Source organism: Oncorhynchus clarkii, chromosome 7 (assembly GCF_045791955.1).
Source record: "Oncorhynchus clarkii lewisi isolate Uvic-CL-2024 chromosome 7, UVic_Ocla_1.0, whole genome shotgun sequence".
NCBI lineage: Eukaryota > Metazoa > Chordata > Actinopteri > Salmoniformes > Salmonidae > Oncorhynchus > Oncorhynchus clarkii.
Genome location: NC_092153.1, coordinates 69273480 through 69297854, shown reverse-complemented (window position 1 = coordinate 69297854; position 24375 = coordinate 69273480). Strand labels below are relative to the sequence as shown.

The following is a 24375-nucleotide window of genomic DNA, read 5'->3' as shown; positions in this document are numbered from 1 at the left end:
TTTATTAACAGATTTTAGATGTATGATTTTTTTTTTTTTAATGCTAAACGCTATATATCTATTGTTTAGCTGGAATGGAACTTTTTTATCCTGTATATTTGACTGTGATATGGGATTGTCTCACCAAGCTATCTTAAGAGGAATGCACTTACAGTACTGTCAGTCGCTCTGGATACAAGCATCTGCTAAATGACTAAGATGTCAGATGTAAATGTTTTACATATGGATTTTTAGCATTTAGGGAAAAAACATGGTTATTTGTCTCTCTGAAATGATTTTAAACAGATTTTAAACAAATACTGTATATGTCTGTCATTCAACAGCCCCATGCTATGATTAGATAGTGAAAAAACACACCAAAGCTAATTTACCAACATTTCTGAAAAATGTATATATAGTGTTTTGTCATGAAACTCTTCATATTGTTTTATATTAGTTTAGTAGTCTTATCTATTGAAAATGTACGCTTTGGTTAGTCTTCCGTGTACAATAGTCTAATACGAATGTTTTGAATAAGCAAATACACCAACCTGCCTTTCAATAGATCTACAGTCTGATGTGCATGCACACATACAGAACACACCGATCGATACACAGTCAAAAAACCACACAGAACTACTTGCAAACTCTAAAATTCAAATGCAGAGGGCTTTAATAAATAAAAGTATAAGGTACATACAGAAGTTCAAGTAACGAAGGAGGTGTTTGTACAAGGTTCACAGTTCAGATGTAACAGTATGCTCCCAACATCACCATGGCCACAAGCACAGAGACTCTCTAATCCAGGGTTAGGATCAATTCACTTCCTGAATTGACTGAATTCAAATGGAAACGCTGAACCCTACTGTAAGTCCTAGCTGGCCCTGTATCCCTCTCCCCGACCTCCAAGTCAAACTATTTGCTGTAGAGAACACATTGATCCTGGTCCTGTAAGTCACTCTGGATAAGAGCATACGCTAAATGACAAAAATGTATATGGAATAGAAACATTATTGGTATGTTCAGACAGCTCGGGCTAACGTACTTCTTCTTGTTTGCTCATCCAGGTAAAAGGTGTTAATATGGCGTTAGATATCTGCCAAAGGTTGAACGTACAACATTTTGGCAGTTCTCTGACGCCATATGTTTAGTTAGTCTACGCCTGAGCTGTAGAGATGAAAAGAAGTTAATGTGTGCTGTGCTAACACGAGCTGTCCAGTACAAGTTTGGTGTTGTGGTTTAAAGAGACATATGGTTCAAACTGTATGGTATTTTCACTTCACTGATATTTATGGCCCACATACATTTCTATTTGATTGTCTGTATTTATTTTTTATTGGACTACGTTCTACAAACATGTCATGGAGACGACACCTAGATTTCACTACCACATGTCATGGAGACGACACCTAGATTTCACTACCACATGCCCCACCCTGTCTTCAGAACTACATCAGAACAATATAAAAGTATTAAAATAGACTGCTGCTGGTTGTTTGGGGTTGAAAATATCAAAGAGGAAGAGTTTAAAAACACATGAGCATCACATAAAGGTACCTGCATTGAGTAACAACATGTACAGTCTTTATTGGATTGTTTGGTATGGAGAATGTCCATCTACACCTGCCAACCGGGTTTGAGGACTAATGACTACCTCTCATTTTAATTTCTAAACTTGACCCTGTGATGACCCATGGTTACCAGGAAGTGGGAGTGGGGTTTTGTGTGTGTGTGTGCGCGTGCGTGCGTGCGTGCGTGCGTGTGTGTGTGTGTGATGTACGAGGGAAAAAAAGTGAAATGTGTGACGGTTACGTCAAAATGTACATTCAGCACAAACTCACGTTACTTCAGTAAACACAGGACTTTCACAGTGAGGGGGCGAGGTTACCAGGTGGGGTGGTGTCATGTGACATGAAACATTTATCTGAGGGGTGGTAGAATTGGGTCGGGTGGGGCTTAGGCGGGAAGGTGTCTAGCTACTTGGCGTTGGCAGAGCCGCTGAGCATCTTCCTGATGGCCTGGCAAATGGCTTCGCGGTCGATGCCGTAAATCTTGTGCAGCTCGTTGGGCTTGCCGCTGCGGGGAACGTGGGCCACGGCCAGCCGCTGTAGGGTGAAGCCCTGCTCGTTCACCACCGCTGAGCACACTGCCTCCCCCAGACCACCTGAGGAACAGCAACAATACATTAAATATGTGACATGAGAAAGGGAAGGGACAGGAAGAACCTTCTCTGCGACAGGGTTATGGTCAATTCATATTCAATTCAGTCAATTTGAAATTCGATTTCCTTCCCGAAATTTGCTGAATTGACCCCAATCTGAGGCACTAGGATTAAGTTGAGCTCAAACACTGACCTAAGGTCAGCTTTGTGTTTATCCCGCTACACTTAAAGGTTATGATTGTGGGTAGATAAGCGGATCCTAGATCAGTGCCCACTGCCTAAAGGTTCTACCTGAAGCCACTCATTGCTCATTGGTCATTTGGATGAAGCCATTGATCTATTTCTGTTGCTATGCAAGCCCCTCCCCCCCTATATTCTCACCCTCTATCTGTCCTTCGTTCTCTGACTCTTTTTCTCCCATGCTATCCCTAGTTTCTCTCCCCTTAGGGGACAGAGAGGGGGATGCTACTGATTTTGGATGCCACACATCTTTGGTCCAGGCTGTCCCCTCCCCACCCCCACTCTCATCTCCTCCGGACCTAACCTACACAGACACAGGCTGGGCAAGACTAGGCATGGCTGTCTGTGTTGGACATAGCTGTCTATGTGATATCTAGGTCACAGAAAGCCCCATGGGAACACACTTCACTAAGGAAATCTGACAGCACTCTGCTTCTCTGGCCCTCACACACACACACACACACACACACACACACACACACACACACACACACACACACACACACACACACACACACACACACACACACACACAGTCTCCCTCCTCAGCAAACAAAATACACCAGAACAGAATATATCTCGCCCACCATGACAGTACCTAGCACGTGGTGCCTTTCGGGCCAATGAGAACATGCCACTGCATCACGTCTCAGCCACTCAACCAATTGGAACATGCCACCACAACACACCCCAGTGTCTATGGGCCAATGAGAGGACACTGGCTGCATATTCATAAATAAATAATGGCAAAATATTTCAGGTTGCCAGGATGTAAAGGCCATGCAATATATATGGCTAAAACACTACAATGTGGCTAAACTACATAAAGTACCCTCGAGTGCTGGAGTCTGGTGAAGTGGTGTTTGGTCCCTCTCTAACTTCCTGGTGTTTGGTCCCTCTCTAACTTCCTGGTGTTTGGTCCCTCTCTAACTTCCTGGTGTTTGGTATCGCTCTAACCTCCTGGTGTTTGGTCCCTCTCTAACCTCCTGATGTTTGGTCCCTCTCTAACCTCCTGATGTTTGGTCCCTCTCTAACCTCCTGATGTTTGGTCCCTCTCTAACTTCCTGATGTTTGGTCCCTCTCTAACCTCCTGGTGTTTGGTCCCTCTCTAACCTCCTGATGTTTGGTCCCTCTCTAACCTCCTGGTGTTTGGTCCCTCTCTAACCTCCTGGTGTTTGGTCCCTCTCTAACCTCCTGGTGTTTGGTCCCTCTCTAACCTCCTGGTGTTTGGTCCCTCTCTAACCTCCTGGTGTTTGGTCCCTCTCTAACCTCCTGGTGTTTGGTCCCTCTCTAACTTCCTGGTGTTTGGTCCCTCTCTAACCTCCTGATGTTTGGTCCCTCTCTAACTTCCTGGTGTTTGGTCCCTCTCTAACTTCCTGGTGTTTGGTCAAAGGAGGTCGAAACACTGGTCAGAAAAAGCGTACCTTCGTAGTAGTGGTCCTCTACAGTGAGGATACGGCCCCTGGTCTGGCGAGCATGCTCAATGATGGTCTTGGAGTCCAGGGGTTTGATGGTGAACGGGTCAATCACCCTGATGAAGATCCTTTCTGGGAAAACAACAAGGTGGAAAACATAGCGTTAATCAACAGTAGTGCAGAGGATTGCAGAATTCCCAGGTTTTTCAGAAATCCTGGTTGGAAGATTCACAGAATTAGAAATTAAGAAGCAGGAAAACTGGAATCCTTCAACCAGGATTTTTGGAAAACCTGGAAATGTGTTACTGGAGTTACTGGAATTGTGGATCCTTGAGTAGAGTGTTTCAGTGGAGAAACACTAACAAGACACAGGCAGCTACACAGAGAATGACTCTGAAACCTGAACCTTAAATCATTGAGGGAGGGATAAAGCTTTCTAACCTGGATAAACGTGAACATATAGTTGAGAAAGTCTAACACTAATAGGAGAATAAGATGTTGTGCGCCAACGCTAATGAACTGATTGAGTTAAATAGCAGCGCATTAGTGCATGGAGCCAATATTAGCGTATGAAGAAAAGAGATCATTGCCCCAGACAGGAGTTCCAAGTATTTCTCCACACCCACATAGTTATATCGTTGATCTGGCTGTAGTTGTACTGTACCTTTCTTGAGCATCTCAGCTGCAGCCACAGCCTCATGCAGAGTAATCCCAGCTCCGATCACGGTCACCTTGTCCTCCGTACTCTGGTACACCACCTGAGATGGACAGGGAAGGGTTAGCAGCAAGGCTCTAGCACATCTCATACAGCTCTTCCTGCTCGTGACTATTGGATGAGAGATTCATTGTTTATCCTACTAGAAGACAACCCTGTCTGTCTGCAGGCTTGTGTTCCAGCCAGTCAACCACTTGTACTGCATCCATAGTAGAAACTCTTTCAGTTGTCAGACAAAAAATTCTCAGTGCGATACAGTAGTTCCTATTATGGATGCTGTACAACTGATTAAACTAATCCTTTTACTAATCATAGCACGTCCTGAAGCAAGATATAAAACTAAAGTGGTTTAGTCAAGGCTGTGATTAGTCTGTGTAGTTAACGTAATGTCAAACATTTTCAGAGCAGAGTGGTGCTCACCTTAGCCTGTCCAACATGGAAGTCCTCATTGCTGCTGTAGATGATGGGATTCTCGGGGCGGCTGGTTCTTATGTAGCAAACACCCTAAAAAAAGATAACATAGTACAATGTATATTGGAATTCATTGTAAACAGGTATTACATTGTAGGGTGAGAACACAAAGCCCATCCCCTGGTTTTGGGGTGGTGTGGGAGATAGAGGGATTACATTAATGTTGGAGAACAAATAACATAATGTGGGAGGGGATGAGAAACCAATAGCATTTTGGGAGTATGGAGGTAAGGACCAATAACATTTTGAGGGTATGGGGATAAGGACCAATAACATTTTGAGGGTATGGTGATAAGGACCCATATATTTTTGGGGGTATGTAGATAAGGACCCATATCTTTTGGGGGGAATGTGGATAAGGACCAATAGCTTTTTGGGGGTATGGGGATAAGGACCAATAGCTTTTTGGGGGTATGGGGATAAGGACCAATAGCTTTTTGGGGGTATGGGGATAAGGACCAATTGCATTTTGGGAACATGTGGATAAGAACCAATATATTTTGGGGGTATGGGGATAAGAACCAATAGCTTTTTGGCGGTATGGGGATAAGGACCAATTGCATTTTGGGGGTATGGGGATAAGAACCAATATATTTTGGGGAATGGGGATAAGAACCAATATATTTTTGGTGGGAGGATATAATAAGTACCTTTGTGCTGGCGGCAAGCTCCACTGCCTTTTCAATAGAAACGCCATCGCTGGGGTAGAAGATGGTTGCCGTGGGGATGGCCCTAAACATGGCTATGTCTTCTAGACCCATCTGAGACGGCCCGTCCTCTCCTGGAACACACACATACTCACCTAGTTAGAATAATTTAATTCCAAAATGTTGTCAAATGTAGCAGAAAGCAAACAGTATGTTGTTTTTCAGGGACTTTAGACGTGCTTCATTGAGCGTGCCTTGTGAAAACCACATCCATCCCACACTCCAGGCAGGCTCAACAAAACTTGAAAACTATTTCAACCCAATATAAAGCGAAAGGCCTGGTGAACCAACAGACATGCAGGTGTATAAGACCAGAAAGGAATGAGGACAATAGGACAGACAGACAGAGAGAGTGGCAGGCAGGTGTGCAGACAAACAGTAGGACAGACAGACAGAGAGAGTGGCAGGCAGGTGTGCAGACAGACAGTAGGACAAACAGACAGAGAGAGTGGCAGGCAGGTGTGCAGACAAACAGTAGGACAGACAGACAGAGAGAGTGGCAGGCAGGTGTGCAGACAGACAGTAGGACAGACAGTCAGAGAGAGTGGCAGGCAGGTGTGCAGACAAACAGTAGGACAGACAGACAGAGAGAGTGGCATGCAGGTGTGCAGACAAAGTAGGACAGACAGACAGACTGGCAGGCAGATGGTCAGACAGACAGTAGGACATACAGTAGGACAGAGAGAGTGTCATGCTGGTGGGCAGACAGACAGACAGTAGAGCAGACAGTAGGACAGACAGACAGAGAGTGTGGCAGGCAGGTGTGCAGACAGACAGTAGGACAGACAGACTGGCAGGCAGATGGTCAGACAGACAGTAGGACATACAGTACGACAGAGAGAGTGTCATGCAGGTGGGCAGACAGACAGACAGTAGAGCAGACAGTAGGACAGACAGACAGAGAGTGTGGCAGGCAGGTGTGCAGACAGACAGACAGACAGACAGACAGACAGACAGACAGACAGACAGACAGATTGAGAGGGTGGCATGCAGTGTACCTGAGGGACTAACAGAGGAGAGGGATATCAGGTCCTCCGGTGAAGGTGACAGCGTCCAGGACAGACAGGGTCAGGGGTCAGGGAGGGGGAGGAGAGAGGGAGGCTAGGGAACTCAGAGGGTGAAGGAGGAGGTGAGGAGGAAAACACAGAAGTGGAGAGAGAGAAAGAAAAATAGGAACTTGGATCAAGGAGGACGACAGTCACTTTAGGCTTTCAGAACATTTGAGGATGCGTTGACTTGAGGTGCCAATAGAAAGAGTGCAGAGTGAGTGAGGTCAATAGGGAAAGGGTGGGGTTGTGAGGTGATAGCTTACAGTTCATGGGGGTGATGGTGGGAGGTTGTGTGAGTAGCATGTAGTGGGGGTGTTTGGGGTGGATGAATGGCTGACAGACAGACTCACCGATGGACAGGCCGCAATGGGAGCCACACAGATTGATGTTGCTCTCTGAGATGGCAGCCATGCGGAGCTGGTCGTAGGCGCGGGTGAAGAAGGAGGCCAGGGTGCTGGCGTACACAACGTTCCTCTCACGGGCAGCGCAACCAGTGGCAACACTCACCTAGAGGGAAAAGGGGAAGAAGAGGTTCCATCATACTATAACAATGGCGGCTGGTGACTTTGGCAAGATTAGTTAGAGCGAATAATGGATGGAAATGATTTTAATGAAGCCAAGGGTAACATCTTCCAAGTCACCGTCTATTAATTTACAAGGGATGCGTCCCAAATGGCCCCATATTCCCTATATAGTGCATTACTTTGTGTGCACCCTGGTTTTAAGTATACTATAAAGGGAATAGGGTGCTATTCAAGACATAGGCACAAATTCAGGAGGACCATCCTCCTCTTCCTCCCTGGATGAGCCTCCTCTGGAGCCAGGCAGTAAATCTAGTCCCTCTTGAACCCCTCGGGGACATGTCCAGTGACCTCCGCAATTATTGGGACAGTGAAGGATTTTTTTTATTATTTTGGCTCTATACTCCAAAGGTTTGGGTTTAAAATCAAACAACGACTGGGGGTAAAGTGCAGACTGTCAGCTTTAATTTGAGGGCATTTTCATCCATATCGGCTAAGCCGCTTAGAAATTACAGCACTTTTTGTACATTGTACCACCATTTTAGGGGACCAAAAGTAATGGGCCAAATTCAGCTATATGTGTATTAAAATAGAGTTACAGACGCACAAATGTCATTCCTCCAAGACATGCTAACCACTCACCATTACAATAACAGGAGAGGTTAGTATTTTATATCATACCTACAAGACATGCTAACCGCTCACCATTACAATAACAGGAGAGGTTAGTATTTTATACCATACCTCCAAGACATGCTAACCACTCACCATTACAATAACAGGAGAGGTTAGTATTTTATACCATACCTCCAAGACATGCTAACCGCTCACCATTACAATAACAGGAGAGGTTAGTATTTTATACCATACCTCCAAGACATGCTAACCGCTCACCATTACAATAACAGGAGACATTAGTATTTTATATCATACCTCCAAGACATGCTAACCTCTCACCATTACAATAACAGGAGAGGTTAGTATTTTATATCATACCTACAAGACATGCTAACCTCTCACCATTACAATAACAGGAGAGTTTAGTATTTTATATCATACCTCCAAGACATGCTAACCACTCACCATTACAATAACAGGAGACATTAGTATTTTATATCATACCTCCAAGACATGCTAACCACTCACCATTACAATAACAGGAGAGTTTAGTATTTTATATCATACCTACAAGACATGCTAACCTCTCACCATTACAATAACAGGAGAGGTTAGTATTTTATACATACATGCTAACCTCTCACCATTACAATAACAGGAGAGTTTAGTATTTTATATCATACCTCCAAGACATGCTAACCACTCACCATTACAATAACAGGAGAGTTTAGTATTTTATATCATACCTCCATGCTAACCTCTCACCATTACAATAACAGGAGAGTTTAGTATTTTATATCATACCTCCAAGACATTCTAACCGCTCACCATTACAATAACAGGAGAGGTTAGTATTTTATATCATACCTCCAAGACATGCTAACCTCTCACCATTACAATAACAGGAGAGGTTAGTATTTTATATCATACCTCCAAGACATTCTAACCGCTCACCATTACAATAACAGGAGAGTTTAGTATTTTATATCATACCTCCAAGACATTCTAACCGCTCACCATTACAATAACAGGAGAGTTTAGTATTTTATATCATACCTCCAAGACATGCTAACCACTCACCATTACAATAACAGGAGAGGTTAGTATTTTATACCATACCTCCAAGACATGCTAACTTCTCACCATTACAATAACAGGAGAGGTTAGTATTTTATATCATACCTCCAAGACATGCTAACCGCTCACCATTACAATAACAGGAGACATTAGTATTTTATATCATACCTCCAAGACATGCTAACCTCTCACCATTACAATAACAGGAGAGTTTAGTATTTTATATCATACCTACAAGACATGCTAACCTCTCACCATTACAATAACAGGAGAGGTTAGTATTTTATATCATACCTCCAAGACATGCTAACCGCTCACCATTACAATAACAGGAGAGGTTAGTATTTTATACCATACCTCCAAGACATGCTAACCTCTCACCATTACAATAACAGGAGAGTTTAGTATTTTATATCATACCTACAAGACATGCTAACCTCTCACCATTACAATAACAGGGGAGGTTAACATTTCTGAGAGGGGTATGATATTTGTGCGTCTGTAATTTTTTCACTCATAATTATTCACGATTTAGTCAGAATTTTCCATAGCATCCACATTAATGTAGAAGTATTTAGAAACATATTATATTCTTATTAACAATAAAATTGACTCCAAAATGACACAATACATTATTTACCATTAATTTCTATTGGCCACCAAATTGACTGAAACCAAAACAAACAGCAAATGCATTCAACAAATTTATAGTCACAAGCTTGATGTAGTCATTGCATGCTATGAATATAGGAATAAATACTCAACTTTGTTACACATTTAATACACATGCAATCCGCCCAATCCCCCACCATTAATTTCTCCTTCACCCAAATCTAGATTGCTAATGTTCTGAAAGAGCTGCAAAATCTGGACCCCTACAAATCAGCTGGGCTAGACAATCTGGACCCTCTCTTTCTAAAATTATCTGCCGAAATTGTTGCAACCCCTATTACTAGCCTGTTCAACCTCTCTTTCGTATCGTCTGAAATTCCTAAAGATTGGAAAGCTGCCGCGGTCATCCCCCTCTTCAAAGGGGGAGACACTCTAGACCCAAACTGCTACAGACCTATATCTATCCTGCCCTGCCTTTCTAAGGTCTAAAGTGGAAAGCCAAGTTAACAGATTACCGACCATTTCGAATCCCACCATATCTTCTCCGCTATGCAATCTGGTTTCAGAGCTGGTCATGGGTGCAACTCAGCCACACTCAAGGTCATAAACAATATCATAACCGCCATCGATAAGAGACATTACTGTGCAGCCGTATTCATCGACCTGGCCAAGGCTTTTGACTCTGTCAATCACCACATTCTAATCGGCAGACTCAACAGCCTTGGTTTCTCAAATGACGGCCTCGCCTGGTTCACCAACTAATTATCTGACAGAGTTCAATGTGTCAAATCAGAGGGCCTGTTGTCTGGACCTCTGGCGGTCTCTATGGGGGTGCCACAGGGTTCATCCTCGGGCCGACTCTCTTCTCTGTATACATCAATGATGTTGCTCTTGCTGCTGAACATTCTCTGATACACCTCTACGCAGACGACACCATTCTGTATACTTCTGGCCCCTCTTTGGACACTGTGTTAACTAACCTCCAGACGAGCTTCAATGCCTTACAACTCTACTTCCGTGGCCTCCAACTGCTCTTAAATGCAAGTAAAACACTCTTCATCCGATCGCTGCCCACACCTGCCTGCCCACCCAGTATCACTACTCTGGATGGTTCTTACTTAGAATATGTGGACAAGACTCCAGACTCAAATTAAGCATCTGCAATCCAAAATTAAATCTAGAATCGGCTTCCTATTTTGCAACAAAGCATCCTTCACTCATTCTGCCGACCCTCGACTTCAGCAATGTCATTTCCAAAATAGCCCCCAACACTCTACTCAACAAATTGGATGCAGTCTATCACAGTGCCATCTGTTTTGTCACCAAAGCCCCATATACTACCCACCACTGCGACCTGTACGCTCTCGTTGGCTGGCCCTCGCTTCATACTCGTCGCCAAACCCACTGGCTTCAGGTCATCTACAAGTCTCTGATAGGTAAGCCCCGCCTTATCTCAGCTCACGGGTCACCATAGCAGCACCCACTAGCACACGCTCCAGCAGGTATATCTCACTGGTCACCCCCAAAGCCAATTCCTCATTTGGCCGCCTTTCCTTCCAGTTCTCTGCTGCCAATGACTGGAATGAATTGCAAAAATCACTGAAGCTGGAGACTCTTACCTCCCTCACTAGCTTTAAGCACCAGCTGTCTGAGTAGCTCACAGATCATTGCACCTGTACATAGCCCATCTGTAAATAGCCCATCCAACTACCTCATCCCTTTATTTATTTATCTTGCTCCTTTACACCCCTGTATCTATACTTGCACATTCATATTCTGCACATCAATCACTCTAGTGTCTAATTGGTATATTGTAATTACTTCGCCACCATGGCCTACTTATTGCCTTTACCTCCCTTTTCTTACCTCATTTGCACACACTGTATATAGATTTTCTTCAACTGTATAATTGACTGTATGTTTTGTTTATTCCATGTGTAACTCTGTGTTGTTGTATGTGTCGAACTGCTTTGCTTTATCTTGGCCAGGTCGCAGTTGTAAATGAGAACTTGTTCTCAACTTGCCTACTTGGCTAAATAAAGGTGAAATAAAAAATTAATTAAAATATAAGTGAATTTGTCCCAAAACTTTTAGTCCCCTAAAATGGGGGGGACTATGTACAAAAAGTGCTGTCATTTCTAAACAGTTCACCCAATATGAATGAAAATACCCTCAACTTTAAGCTGTCAGTCCTCACTTTAACCTTTAACCTTTAACCCCAGTCATTGTTTTATTTCATATCCAAACTTTTGGGGTATAGAGCCAAAAAAATCACTCTCTGTCCCAATAATTACAGAGGGCACTGTACTTCATTTGTATGGTGGTCCTGCACCTGCAGAGTCTTAGACATGTAGGAAGATACTGAACACAAATCAGCTGCAGATACAGTACTTCTGAAGTTCAACAAAACCACAGAATTACATAGAACAATATTTATTGTATCTCTATGACCTGAGGATCCAAAGGGTCAAGTGAGGTCTCCATGGGAACGACAACTGCTGAGCCAATCACAATCAAAGGTTCATGCCTCCAGAAGTTATGTAAAAGTCAGTGAGAAGTCAGTCAGTCCAAAAGCACAGGAGCTTACGGTACCATATGTGAGGAATCACTCTCATGCATTGTCATTTCCTGTTTCCTGTCTCCAGAGCCCTCCCCGATCCCCCTGCTCCTCTCCTCAATGTAATATGGACTCATTCATATTCTATAGCAGTACCAAACAGAAGTACTATTATCCCATGTCCCTATTCTCCACTACTTTGAATCTGGTCAAAGAGAACAGAACTCCTGTTATTGACTCCTGTCATTGTATAGAACAAAATTGAATTAGTCTACTTTTCTGTATCTCTCTCGCAACATATATTTTTTTAATACTTTCTGTTTACCAAAAACAGTGGCGGGGTGTCCACTGTGTGATTATTTGAATTGCAGCTTGCCCCTTTGATACAGTATTCACAAACACATGACATAATGCAGTCATAAATCAGTCATAACATTAACACCAGTGCCTCTGATTTGCTCATGCTTCTCTTATCAATATTAATGATTCCTCATTAGAGAATCTGTCTGTCTCATTTGAACCTGTCATTCTGGCTCTTTTCTGCACATCGTCTTTATGATAATAGTCTAGCAGCCAGTGAGCCAGCCCATCAGTCAACCAGTCAGTCAGTCAGCCTGTCAGCCTGTCAGCCTGTCAGTTAGTCAGTCAGCCAGGCAGTCACCTACCCAGTCAGTCAGTCAGTCAGTCAGTCAGTCAGTCTGCCAGTCCGTCAGCCAGTAAACCAGTCCGCCAGTCAGTCTGTCACCCAGTCAGTCAGTGAGATCAGCCAGACGGCCACACCCACCCTCCTCTCTGATTAATATTTCACCTCTCAGCTCAGCATGACTGACTTGTTATAACGGCTGCTCAAACACAGCCCTGACCTACATCTGAACAGGCTACCATGAGGAACCAGACAAATGGCCAGGCATCTACTATATACGGTACAGCCAGGCCTGAATGGCTGGCTCTTCCAAAATGTTAATGTACAGGCAGATTGCAATGAGAGGGTGATATAAGTGGGGAGGGGAGAGAGAGAAACAGAAAGATACATTTAAAAAATGTTTTTATATTTATATATTTTTTTAACTTCAGTTTATTTAGTAAATACTTTGTTAACACTTATTTTTCTTAAAACTGCATTGTTGGTTAAGGGCTTGTAAGTAAGCATTTCACTGTAATGTCTACACCTGTTGTGTTCGGCGCATGTGACAAATACAATTAGATTTGATTTGATTTTGATTTGAAAGAAAGAGACCCACAAAGACACAGATAGAAAGAGAAAGAGAGAAATAGACAGAAAGTGAGTGGTGGGCAGTATACTGTATGAGAGGCTGCAGAGCCAGCTGTGTGTAGGGAGGGAGGGAGCATGGCGAGGCATCGGAGGGAGGGAGGGAGGGAGGGAGGGAGGGAGGGAGGGAGGGAGGGAGGGAGGGAGGGAGGGAGGGAGGGAGGGAGGGAGGGAGGGAGGGAGGGAGCATGGCATACTGTAAGTAGGTCATGTCGCAGCCTCTCTGCCTCTCTCTACAGTCCCAGTGTTACATTATGGATGGACCCACATCTCAGCCTCTCTGCGTCTCTCTACAGTCCCAGTGTTACATTATGGATGGACCCACATCTCAGCCTCTTTCTACAGTCCCAGTGTTACATTATGGATGGAGCCACATCTCAGCCTCTCTGCCTCTCTCTACAGTCTCAGTGTTATATTATGGATGGACCCACATCTCAGCCTCTCTGCCTCTCTCTACAGTCCCAGTGTTAGATGATGGACGGACCTACATGCATTATTCATCATACCAGCCTCAGTAACACAGAGAGAGAACATTTTTTGATTCAGGCAATCAGACCTTAAAAAAAGTGTATTTCATGAGAAAGGACAGTGAAGAGAAGTCTAAAAAAAACACATATCTCCCATCTCAACCAGGCTAGAGCAAATGCTCAAAGGATCTAAAAGATTTAAAATAATATTCAAACTCGGGTCTGGGGACAGGGCATTCTGTTCAAACCCAGGTCTGGGGACAGGGCATTCTGTTCAAACCCAGGTCTGGGGACAGGGCATTCTGTTCAAACCCAGGTCTGGGGACAGGGCATTCTGTTCAAACCCAGGTCTGGGGACAGGGCATTCTGTTAAGCATCAGAGAGAGAGACGTAAGTAGAGGAGAGAGGAGAGCTAAACTGAGCCACAAAATGCTGCTGCAATTGTGTTTCTTATTTTAATCTGAGTACATTTCTACGATTCTTATTTAATATTTTACAAAAATATTTATTTGGAGGACAGGTCATCTTTTAAAAGCTTGGTGAGGTTAGAGAAAGTTAGAGAAAGACACTTTAGAGAAAGTGTCTGTGTTTATAGAGTGTTCATACTTAGTTCCAATCGGTTTCATCTGACCCTGACCACATCACCTGTGACCAGGACCAACTCAAGAGGGTTTAATTTCCTACCATGTTCTGTTGAGCGATGTAACACTCCACAAAGCGGTTGGGATGTTCGTTCTTGAAGATCTCTGAGTAGGTGATGTTGTTGGTGTCTCCGTCCAAGACCACTACGCGCTCGTTGTAACGACCCAGTTTAGCCAGGGCCATGCCATAGGCTTTCCTGGTGGAAACCTGTAGAAAGACAACCATTCAATCAATTAATCAACCAGTCAACTAATCTATCAATCAATCAACCAGTCATTAAGAATAAGAAGAAAGCAATATAAGAAAGCAAGTCAATAAGCCAATAAGTCTACCTGTTATTTATGCATCATTATACGACCTTCTAGTTGACAGTACTCAAAGTTACCTTTGTCTGTACATTATGCTTTGAATCTATGCTATCGTGCCCAGAAACCTGCTCCTTTTACTCTCTGTTCCGAACGTGCTAGACAGACAGTTCGTATAGCATTTAGCTGTACCCTTATCCTACTTCTCCTCTGTTCCTCTGGTGATGTAGAGGTTAATCCAGGTCCTGCAGTGCCTAGCTCCACTCCCACTCCCCAGGTGCTCTCATTTGTTGACTTCTGTAACCGTAAAAGCCTTGGTAAAAGCCTTGGTTTCATGCATGTTAACATTAGAAACCTACTCCCTAAGTTTGTTTTACTCACTGCTCCCAGATGTCTTAGCCGTGTCTGAATCCTGGCTTAGGAAAACCACCATAAACCTTAATCTCCATCGCTAACTATAACATTTTCCACCAAGATAGAACTGCCAAAGGGGGCGGTGTTGCAATCTACTGCAAAGATAGCCTGCAGAGTTCTGTTTTACTATCCAAGTCTGTACCCAAACAATTCGAGCTGCTACTTCTAAAATTTCACCTTTCCAGAAACAAGTCTCTCACTGTTGCCACTTGCTATAGATCTCCCTCTGCCCCCAGCTGTGCCCTCGATACCATATGTGAATTGATTGCCCCCCATCTATCTTCTGAGCTCATGCTACTAGGTGACCGAAACTGGGACATGCTTAACACCCCGGCCATCCTACAATCCAAGCTTGATGCCCTCAATCTCACACAAATTATCAATGAACCTACCAGGTACAACTCCAAATCCGTAAACACGGGCATCCTCATAGATGTAATCCTAACTAACTCGCCCTCCAAATACACCTCTGCTGTTTTCAATCAAGATCTCAGTGATCACTGCCTCATTGCCTGCATCCGTAATGGGTCTGCGACCAAACGACCACCCCTCATCACTGTCAAACGTTCCCTAAAACACTTCTGCCAAACATACCCTTGTAAAACTGACCATCCTACCGATCCTCGACTTCGGTGATGTCGTCTATAAAATAGCCTCCAACACTCTACTCAACAAACTGGATGCAGTCTATCACAGTGCCATCCGTTTTATTTATTTATCTTGCTCCTTTGCACCCCAGTATCTATACTTGCACATTCATCTTCTGCACATCTACCATTCCAGTGTTTAATTGCTACATTGTAATTACTTCGCCACCATGGCCTATTTATTGCCTTACCTCCCTTATCTTACGTAATTTGCACTCACTGTATATAGACTTTTTGTTTTATTTTGTTCTACTGTATTATTGACTATGTTTTGTTTATTCCATATGTAACTCTGTGTTGTTGTTTGTGTTGAATTGCTATGCTTCATCTTGGCCAGGTCGCAGTTGCAAATGAGAACTTGTTCTCAACTAGCCTACCTGGTTAAATGAAGGTGAAATGAAAAATAAATAAATAAATAACAGTTGTGACAGCTTATTTTATGATATCTTGTTTGGGACTATGGGCTGAGTCCCAAGTGTCAGTGCAGTCAATAATGTTGACACCTCTGTCATTGGGATGAGAGCACAATCCCAGATGTACTGTAAATGGTGAGGTGCAATGGAGGCTGCTGAGGGGAGGACCACTAGCCTGTCCTCCTGTGGTGAGGTGTGTGTTCTATGTGTTACCTTCTCTCCCTGCTTGTAGGCGGGTGCGCTGGGCATGCGGATGTTGCACAGGCTGACTGGCGGGGCGTCCTCCATGGGCGTGGCAGGGTACAGGCGCTTGCTGCTGTTCATGATGCGCGCCTGCAGATCCTTCACGACTCCCTCAGCCATGTCTTTGGGCAGGGGCTTGGCATGCCAGCCCATCTTATCCTCCACAGCTGGTAAACGTGGACAGCAGAATACACAACATCAAAATACACACAGTATACTCAACATTATATTGTATACGCATACGTAGGCCCAGGAGTTTTTCCTGATCATGTGACCTGACCAGTAAAAACACTGGTACTAAAACAAGGTCACATGGTCAGTTCAAGGTCCTTCGCAACACATTATACAGTAGTGACTTGTGTGTGCATATACTGAGATAGAGGGAAGCCCATCACTGAGATAGAGGGAAGCCAATCACTGAAATAGAGCATAGTCCATCACTGAGATAGAGCATAGTCCATCACTGAGATAGAGCATAGTCCATCACTGAGATAGAGCATAGTCCATCACTGAGATAGAGCATAGCCCATCATTGAGATAGAGCATAGTCCATCACTGAGATAGAGCATAGCCCATCACTGAGATAGAGCATAGCCCATCATTGAGATAGAGGCCTAGTATGAGTAATATAATGTAACCAGTAGCCATGTGAGGCTGAGAGTACCTGGGATGCCCTTGCCCTTGGTGGTCTTGGCGATGATGGCAGTGGGCTGGTGGCAAGCCTGACTCAGAGCCTTACACAGCTCCTCCACACTGTGCCCATCCACAATGATGGCATGCCAACTGTAGAAACACACCAGAAAACCTATTTCACATATGGAAACACATGAACACACTTTCTCTACTCATACACACATAAACAATACATTCCACATATGCCCACTAATGCTGACATATGCCTTCACACATTCATAGACTAGTTCTCCCAGCACATTCACAAAGATGATCACTCTCTCCCTGTAAACCCACTTTCACACACACTCACCCGAAGGCCTCACAGCGTTTCTGGTACTTCTCCACGTGGTGCTGCAGGGGCGCTGGGTCGGTCTGGCCCAGACGGTTGATATCCAAGATGGCCACCAGGTTGTCCAGCTGGTAGTAGGAGGCAAAAGACATGGCCTCCCACACTGCCCCCTCAGACAGCTCCCCATCCCCCATCAGACAGAACACACGGTAGCTGGGGAAGAGAAAGGGATGGGGGGGTGAGACAGGGGTGTGTGTGTGTGTGTGACTAGGGGGCTGGATGGTAACCTTTACACCTCTCTCATTCTATCACACCTACTCTGTTCCCTCATATCTCCACTGAGGCTTCTAGCCACACAGGCACCTTTGAACAGAACAAACGCTCATCTTTTATTCAATGGTTTGATAATCTGCTTATGTTATGAGTTTTAACCACTGTCCACACAACATCCTTCTCCAGTACAAATCTATCTAGGGCACATTTTGGACGTTGGCAATATCAGCATTCTGCATATCGGAGATCCACATTCCAAGACAAAACCTGGACCCAAACCTTAATTAGATTGAGGAATGTGAGTGTGGTTTTGAACAATAGACTGAGTGATGAATACTAATGTAAACCTGATCCAATCGGATCCTGAGACAGAATCTTTCTGGATGGTAAAAAAGAACAGAGTTGTGTCTGCCAGGGCTGTGGTAATTAGAGCAGAACAATTGGGATAGCAGAGCAGGCAGCCACTGTACACATGGAGAACCTTCAAAAACCTCACTATGCTCTAAAGCAGTGTTTCCCAACACTGCTCATTGAGTACCCCAACAGTACATGTGTATTGTAGCCCTGGAGAAGCACACCTGATTCAACTTGTCATCTAATCATCAAGCCCTCAATGAGTTGCATGAGGTGTGTTTGTCCAGGGCTATAACTAACCTGTGTTCTGTTGGTACTGGAGGACCAGGGTCGGGGATCACTGCTCTAAAGACCTCTAAAATACCACAATATGAACTAGAGTCCAGGCTTAACACTTTAGAATTCAGTGCGTGCATGTGTGTGAACTCTTACCTGGACTTGTCAAAGTACTTCCCAGTGTAGGCCATCCCACAGGCCACACCCAGGCCCTGGCCCAGAGAGCCAGTAGCCACATCCACAAACTGCTGCTTCTGAAACTCCAACGCATACACAGGAACAGGACTGTTACTATCACCATAGAGAGCAGGTATGTGTTCAGTAGGTGGAAAACGTTGATGTATTATTATAAGTTACAAGTTATTGGACAAGTTTAGTGAGGCACTACCTGAACTTGTCCAATAAGAACACAGATTGTTGTTTACAGTTGCAAAACCTTTTGCTACTGTGTGTCCTTCGGAATATGACCCAGTTTTAGAGCTGTTGTGTGGTCATATGTCTGGTCCTAATTGAGGCTGTTAAAGGTGATGGGTAGGTTAACTGTTAGACTGTTAAAGGTGAGGAGTAGTCTAAGGTCGCGTTCCCCTGCTCAGACGTTGCATGCATCAACCAATGCTTGTGTGCCACATCATCGACTGTGCAGTCGGGCACCACATGCTGTAACATATAATATGGTATAGTTAGCTGATACGTTAAATACCTATACAGGCGTTGTAAGATCTGGCATGATCATCAATGTCTGAGCAGGAGAACATGACCTAACTGTTAGGCTGTTAAAGGTTAGGTGTAGGCTAACTCTTAGGCTATTGAAAGTGAGGTGTAGGCTAACTCTTAGGCTATTGAAGGTGAGGTGTAGGCTAACTCTTAGGCTATTGAAGGTGAGGTGTAGGCTAACTCTTAGGCTATTGAAGGTGAGGTGTAGGCTAACTCTTAGGCTATTGAAGGTGAGGTGTAGGCTAACTCTTAGGCTATTGAAGGTGAGGTGTAGGCTAACTCTTAGGCTATTGAAGGTGAGGTGTAGGCTAACTCTTAGGCTATTGAAAGTGAGGTGTAGGCTAACTCTTAGGCTATTGAAAGTGAGGTGTAGGCTAACTCTTAGGCTATTGAAAGTGAGGTGTAGGCTAACTCTTAGGCTATTGAAAGTGAGGTGTAGGCTAACTCTTAGGCTATTGAAAGTGAGGTGTAGGCTAACTCTTAGGCTATTGAAAGTGAGGTGTAGGCTAACTCTTAGGCTATTGAAAGTGAGGTGTAGGCTAACTCTTAGGCTATTGAAGGTGAGGTGTAGGCTAACTCTTAGGCTATTGAAGGTGAGGTGTAGGCTAACTCTTAGGCTATTGAAGGTGAGGTGTAGGCTAACTCTTAGGCTATTGAAAGTGAGGTGTAGGCTAACTCTTAGGCTATTGAAGGTGAGGTGTAGGCTAACTCTTAGGCTATTGAAGGTGAGGTGTAGGCTAACTCTTAGGCTATTGAAGGTGAGGTGTAGGCTAACTCTTAGGCTATTGAAGGTGAGGTGTAGGCTAACTCTTAGGCTATTGAAGGTGAGGTGTAGGCTAACTCTTAGGCTATTGAAGGTGAGGTGTAGGCTAACTCTTAGGCTATTGAAGGTGAGGTGTAGGCTAACTCTTAGGCTATTGAAGGTGAGGTGTAGGCTAACTCTTAGGCTATTGAAGGTGAGGTGTAGGCTAACTCTTAGGCTATTGAAGGTGAGGTGTAGGCTAACTCTTAGGCTATTGAAGGTGAGGTGTAGGCTAACTTTTAGGCTATTGAAGGTGAGGTGTAGGCTAACTCTTAGGCTATTGAAGGTGAGGTGTAGGCTAACTCTTAGGCTATTGAAGGTGAGGTGTAGGCTAACTCTTAGGCTATTGAAAGTGAGGTGTAGGCTAACTCTTAGGCTATTGAAAGTGAGGTGTAGGCTAACTCTTAGGCTATTGAAAGTGAGGTGTAGGTTAACTCTTAGGCTATTGAAAGTGAGGTGTAGGCTAACTCTTAGGCTATTGAAAGTGAGGTGTAGGCTAACTCTTAGGCTATTGAAAGTGAGGTGTAGGCTAACTCTTAGGCTATTGAAAGGTGAGGTGTAGGCTAACTCTTAGGCTATTGAAAGTGAGGTGAGGTGTAGGCTAACTCTTAGGCTATTGAAAGGCTGAGGTGTAGGCTAACTCTTAGGCTATTGAAAGGTGAGGTGTAGGCTAACTCTTAGGCTATTGAAGGTGAGGTGTAGGCTAACTCTTAGGCTATTGAAGGTGAGGTGTAGGCTAACTCTTAGGCTATTGAAGGTGAGGTGTAGGCTAACTCTTAGGCTATTGAAGGTGAGGTGTAGGCTAACTCTTAGGCTATTGAAGGTGAGGTGTAGGCTAACTCTTAGGCTATTGAAGGTGAGGTGTAGGCTAACTCTTAGGTTATTAAATGCCCAATGCAGATGTTTTATATCAATATAATAACATGTATGTGTAACAATTAAGTAACTTACTGTAATATATTTACATTTAATGGTTAAAAATAGCTTTTTATCAAAAACTATTTCTCAAAAAATAATTTGCTAGGACTCTCTAGGAGTGGTCTGAGTGGAGAGGGGAAAACTGAAAACTAGCTGTTATTGGCAGAGAGGTTTGTAACACGCTTTGTTATTGGTCTATTAACCAATTTACCTCATGTGATGTCACCATGGCAAGCTGGCAACCAGAAACTATCAGGAAATAACACTGATAATTTTTGTGGGCACTTTTACAATGTTAGTTTCAACAGCTGTTGTACAATATGATACAAAACAGAGAAAAATCATAATTTAGTGCTAAGCTATTAAAGGTGATGTGTAGTAGTTGTCACTTACAGGTATGGGGTGTCCCTCCAGGTTGGACTCCACCTGGCACAGAGAGAGCAGCTCACTCTCCTTCAGGAAGCCAGTCTCTGTCCACATGGAGTACAGGGCTGGGGCGGCATGACCCTGAGGAGAGGAACAGACATCTTACTGTAGTACTAGTATATGATACTATAACAACACCTATACCACAACCACCATATAACTGTATAACCAGGAAGAGTAAAATACACTGTTGCTGATTGCCAGGCAAATACTCATACATATGCCTATAATCATACATATGTCTATAATCATACATATGTCTATAATCATACATATGTCTATAATCATACATATGTCTATAATCATACATATGCCTATAATCATACATATGCCTATAATCATACATATGCCTATAATCATACATATGCCTATCACAATTGCAGACCAACTGTAATATGTATGAAAAATCTATTACAAGCCACAATACAGCCATAAAGAAGCAGATGTTGACCATTATGACTTTTATCCAACCAAAACAGTGGCTGGTGGTCAAATCAATTAACTAAAATGTAAAACTTTAATTCAATACAAATTCAATAGAACTTTGTTCACCTACGGTGTCTCACCTTAGAGAGGATGAAGCGATCGTTGTTGATATTCTTGGGGTCCTCTGTGCGGTACTTCATTGTGTTGAAGAACAGGACAGACATGATTTCTGCCACGCTGCAGCATGATGTAGGGTGTCTGGGAGACCAGGGGTATATAGGAGCAGGGAGGAAGGTTACAGACAGGTTACAACAAGTTGGACACAGACTGTTTCTATCTCTGATTCTCTCTCTCTCTCTGATTCTCTCTCTCTCTCTGATTCTCTCTCTCTCTGATTCTCACACACACACACACATACACACACACACACACACACTAAGAACAGACAGACCACTTTACAAACTCATAAACATTCAGAATTGACACAGAGCCTCCAACTGGATTCGAAGTGGCACAGTCTAAAGTCTGAGCTTGCCAATGAAATCTTAGGGCACAATGGGGAAGGATGGGTAACACTATTTAGAGTGTACTAGTCTATCCAAAATACTAATGAGGGGGCCATGCTCAAACCGAGATGCCCTATTGGCTCTCTCTCACAGGAGGTTTGGTGGCACCTTAATTAAGGAGTAGGGGCTCGTGGTAATGACTGGAGCATTAACAGTGCAATGGTATCAAATACATCATGATGGCATTCCATTTCCTCTGTTCCGGCCATTATTATGAGCCGTTCTCCCCTCAGCAGCCTGCTCTCTCTTTATCCCAATTACAGTGACGTCAACATCAGAGGGGTAAACCCGCCCCTTGCAAAGTGCCAGTTCAGGTCACGGTCACAACACAGACCTATCCCTGCTACGATGAGACTAACCGGAGTCTGGGGTGAGATGGGGACCATTTTGGCTTCTGTGCGCACGGAGTCAGACGATCAGTCAGAGGGCGCCATTTGAAGTTACGTTTATCACCGGGCCTATAACGGTTACCTTCCATCTCCAGCCAGCGAATTACTTAACATAACCACTGAGGCATAATCTAAACATCTTCTGTTGAAGGAATAGATGCTCTTTAAAGAATGTGTAAAGAACTGCGTAAAACTAAAAGTACCGACCAAATGCTCTAAAAACTCAGCAAAACTCAGGAATGCTGGCAAGTAAGCCAAGCCCAACCAAAAAAACACACTTGAATTTCCCCGGGAACGAAATGCGTAGAGGGGTTTTCTCTCAATCATCAACTGCATGGCTGTTGCTTATATTGTCTAGGCTGTGTGCGCTCTTGGGCTATTCGTGGATAGGCTACGGTCGAAGGATGGAGCCACAATGGAATGAATGTATGCGGTAGTTTGTTTATGTGCAATATATAGTGATTGATTGCTTACTCAAATAGATTTGTGATTTCCCCCACAAAAATCTAAATTAAATTCCGTTTTGTCCACTTGTTCGCACACAGGATGTTTATTTATTTAGCTATAATAATGCACTTCAAGTGGGTGTTCACACAATAACATGAATTGCTGTCTATTTATTATGAATACTGAACAACATCCCAGACAGGTTCATCACCATGCACTTTGTCCTGTGCTAACAAACTCCGAGGCGCTCCTCCATCACTTACTCGCACGGTTAGACAGATGAAGACGCAATATAATTTCCCGATTTTGTTCACTATAGAACATTTCTAATAACAAAAGAATTGAGCCACAATGGCCATAAAATCAATCCTGTTCAATAGACATAAATAAATAATGTGTATAAGTACACAGTTTTCTGCAATTTAAAGATATTAAGCAGATTAAGTGTCAGAACTATCTCCTCGAATGACTCATATCATACATCCTGTTTCTGTTTCATCCATTCGTTCTCCATAGCTCAAACAACAGAGAGAACATGCGCTTCACTTTGCATTTCACGTGTGTGTGTGTGTGTGTGGACCTGTTTACCCAGAAGTCCCCACTAGTATAGTAAACAAGGACAAATTTGACCAACTGGGGACATTTTGCAAGTCCCCACAAGGAAAATGCTATTTCTAGGGGGGGTTAGAATTAGTGTTCGGATTCGAATTAGGGTTAAGGATTATAGGTTAGGTTTAGTGTTAAGGTTAGGTTTTGGAGTTAAGGTTAGGGTTAGGGGAAATAGGAATTTGAATGGGAATCAAATGTGTGTCCCCACAAGGTTAGCAAAACGAGACTGTGTGTGTTTTGTGTGTGCGTGTTATTACGTTTTCATGTGTTTGTGTGTGCACCTGTGTGTATGAATGAGTCTTTATACACTCTTCCCTAGATTTACGACTGTGTAATCTGTGTGTGTGTGTGTGTGTGTGTGTGTGTGTGTGTCTGTGTCTGGGTCTTACCCGCTGCCCGTTGCGGTGGTAGCCTTGATGCAGTTGATTCGGAGGCGGTTGGCGATGTTCCTGAGCGCCTGCACTGTCTGCTGGTCGGGTTTGTGGTAGTCCTCCATGAATGCAAAATGTCAAAGCACCAAAAGAACCAATGTGGACTAGACTGCACAGAGGCTGGGCTGTGTGTGTATTGTATGTGAGTGAGGTTTGGCAGCGGGAGCCCTGCTTGTGTGTGTGAGTGGCAAAGAGAAGAGGGATAGAAAGGAGGAGAGGCAGGATTTATCCCTAGTGAGAGTACACACACACACACA

The 24375-nt window shown here is 43.7% G+C and overlaps 1 protein-coding gene across 4 annotated transcripts; it reads right to left on the bottom strand.

Moving 5' to 3' along the window:
* Nucleotides 1-629: 629 nt before the first annotated feature.
* On the bottom strand, nucleotides 630-24375 carry LOC139413771 (transketolase-like). 4 transcript variants are annotated; one of them, XR_011634831.1, is made up of 15 exons: nucleotides 24077-24375; nucleotides 21817-21934; nucleotides 21219-21331; nucleotides 18547-18660; nucleotides 17509-17700; nucleotides 17188-17306; nucleotides 16494-16690; nucleotides 14544-14708; nucleotides 7088-7244; nucleotides 5632-5762; nucleotides 4931-5014; nucleotides 4460-4553; nucleotides 3805-3927; nucleotides 1389-2143; nucleotides 630-1353 (listed from the first exon to the last, which is right to left on the bottom strand). XR_011634831.1 is itself a non-coding variant. In XM_071161508.1 (14 exons), exons 1-14 carry the CDS (start codon nucleotides 24181-24183, stop codon nucleotides 1956-1958), a joined length of 1893 nt encoding a protein of 630 aa, XP_071017609.1. In that variant the 5' UTR covers nucleotides 24184-24375; the 3' UTR covers nucleotides 630-1955. The 4 variants fall into 4 exon arrangements, 3 of the variants coding, with proteins under 3 accessions (XP_071017609.1, XP_071017610.1, XP_071017608.1); XM_071161508.1 differs by having other exon boundaries at nucleotides 630-2143; nucleotides 18547-18650; nucleotides 21218-21331; XM_071161509.1 differs by having other exon boundaries at nucleotides 630-2143; nucleotides 18547-18644; nucleotides 21218-21331.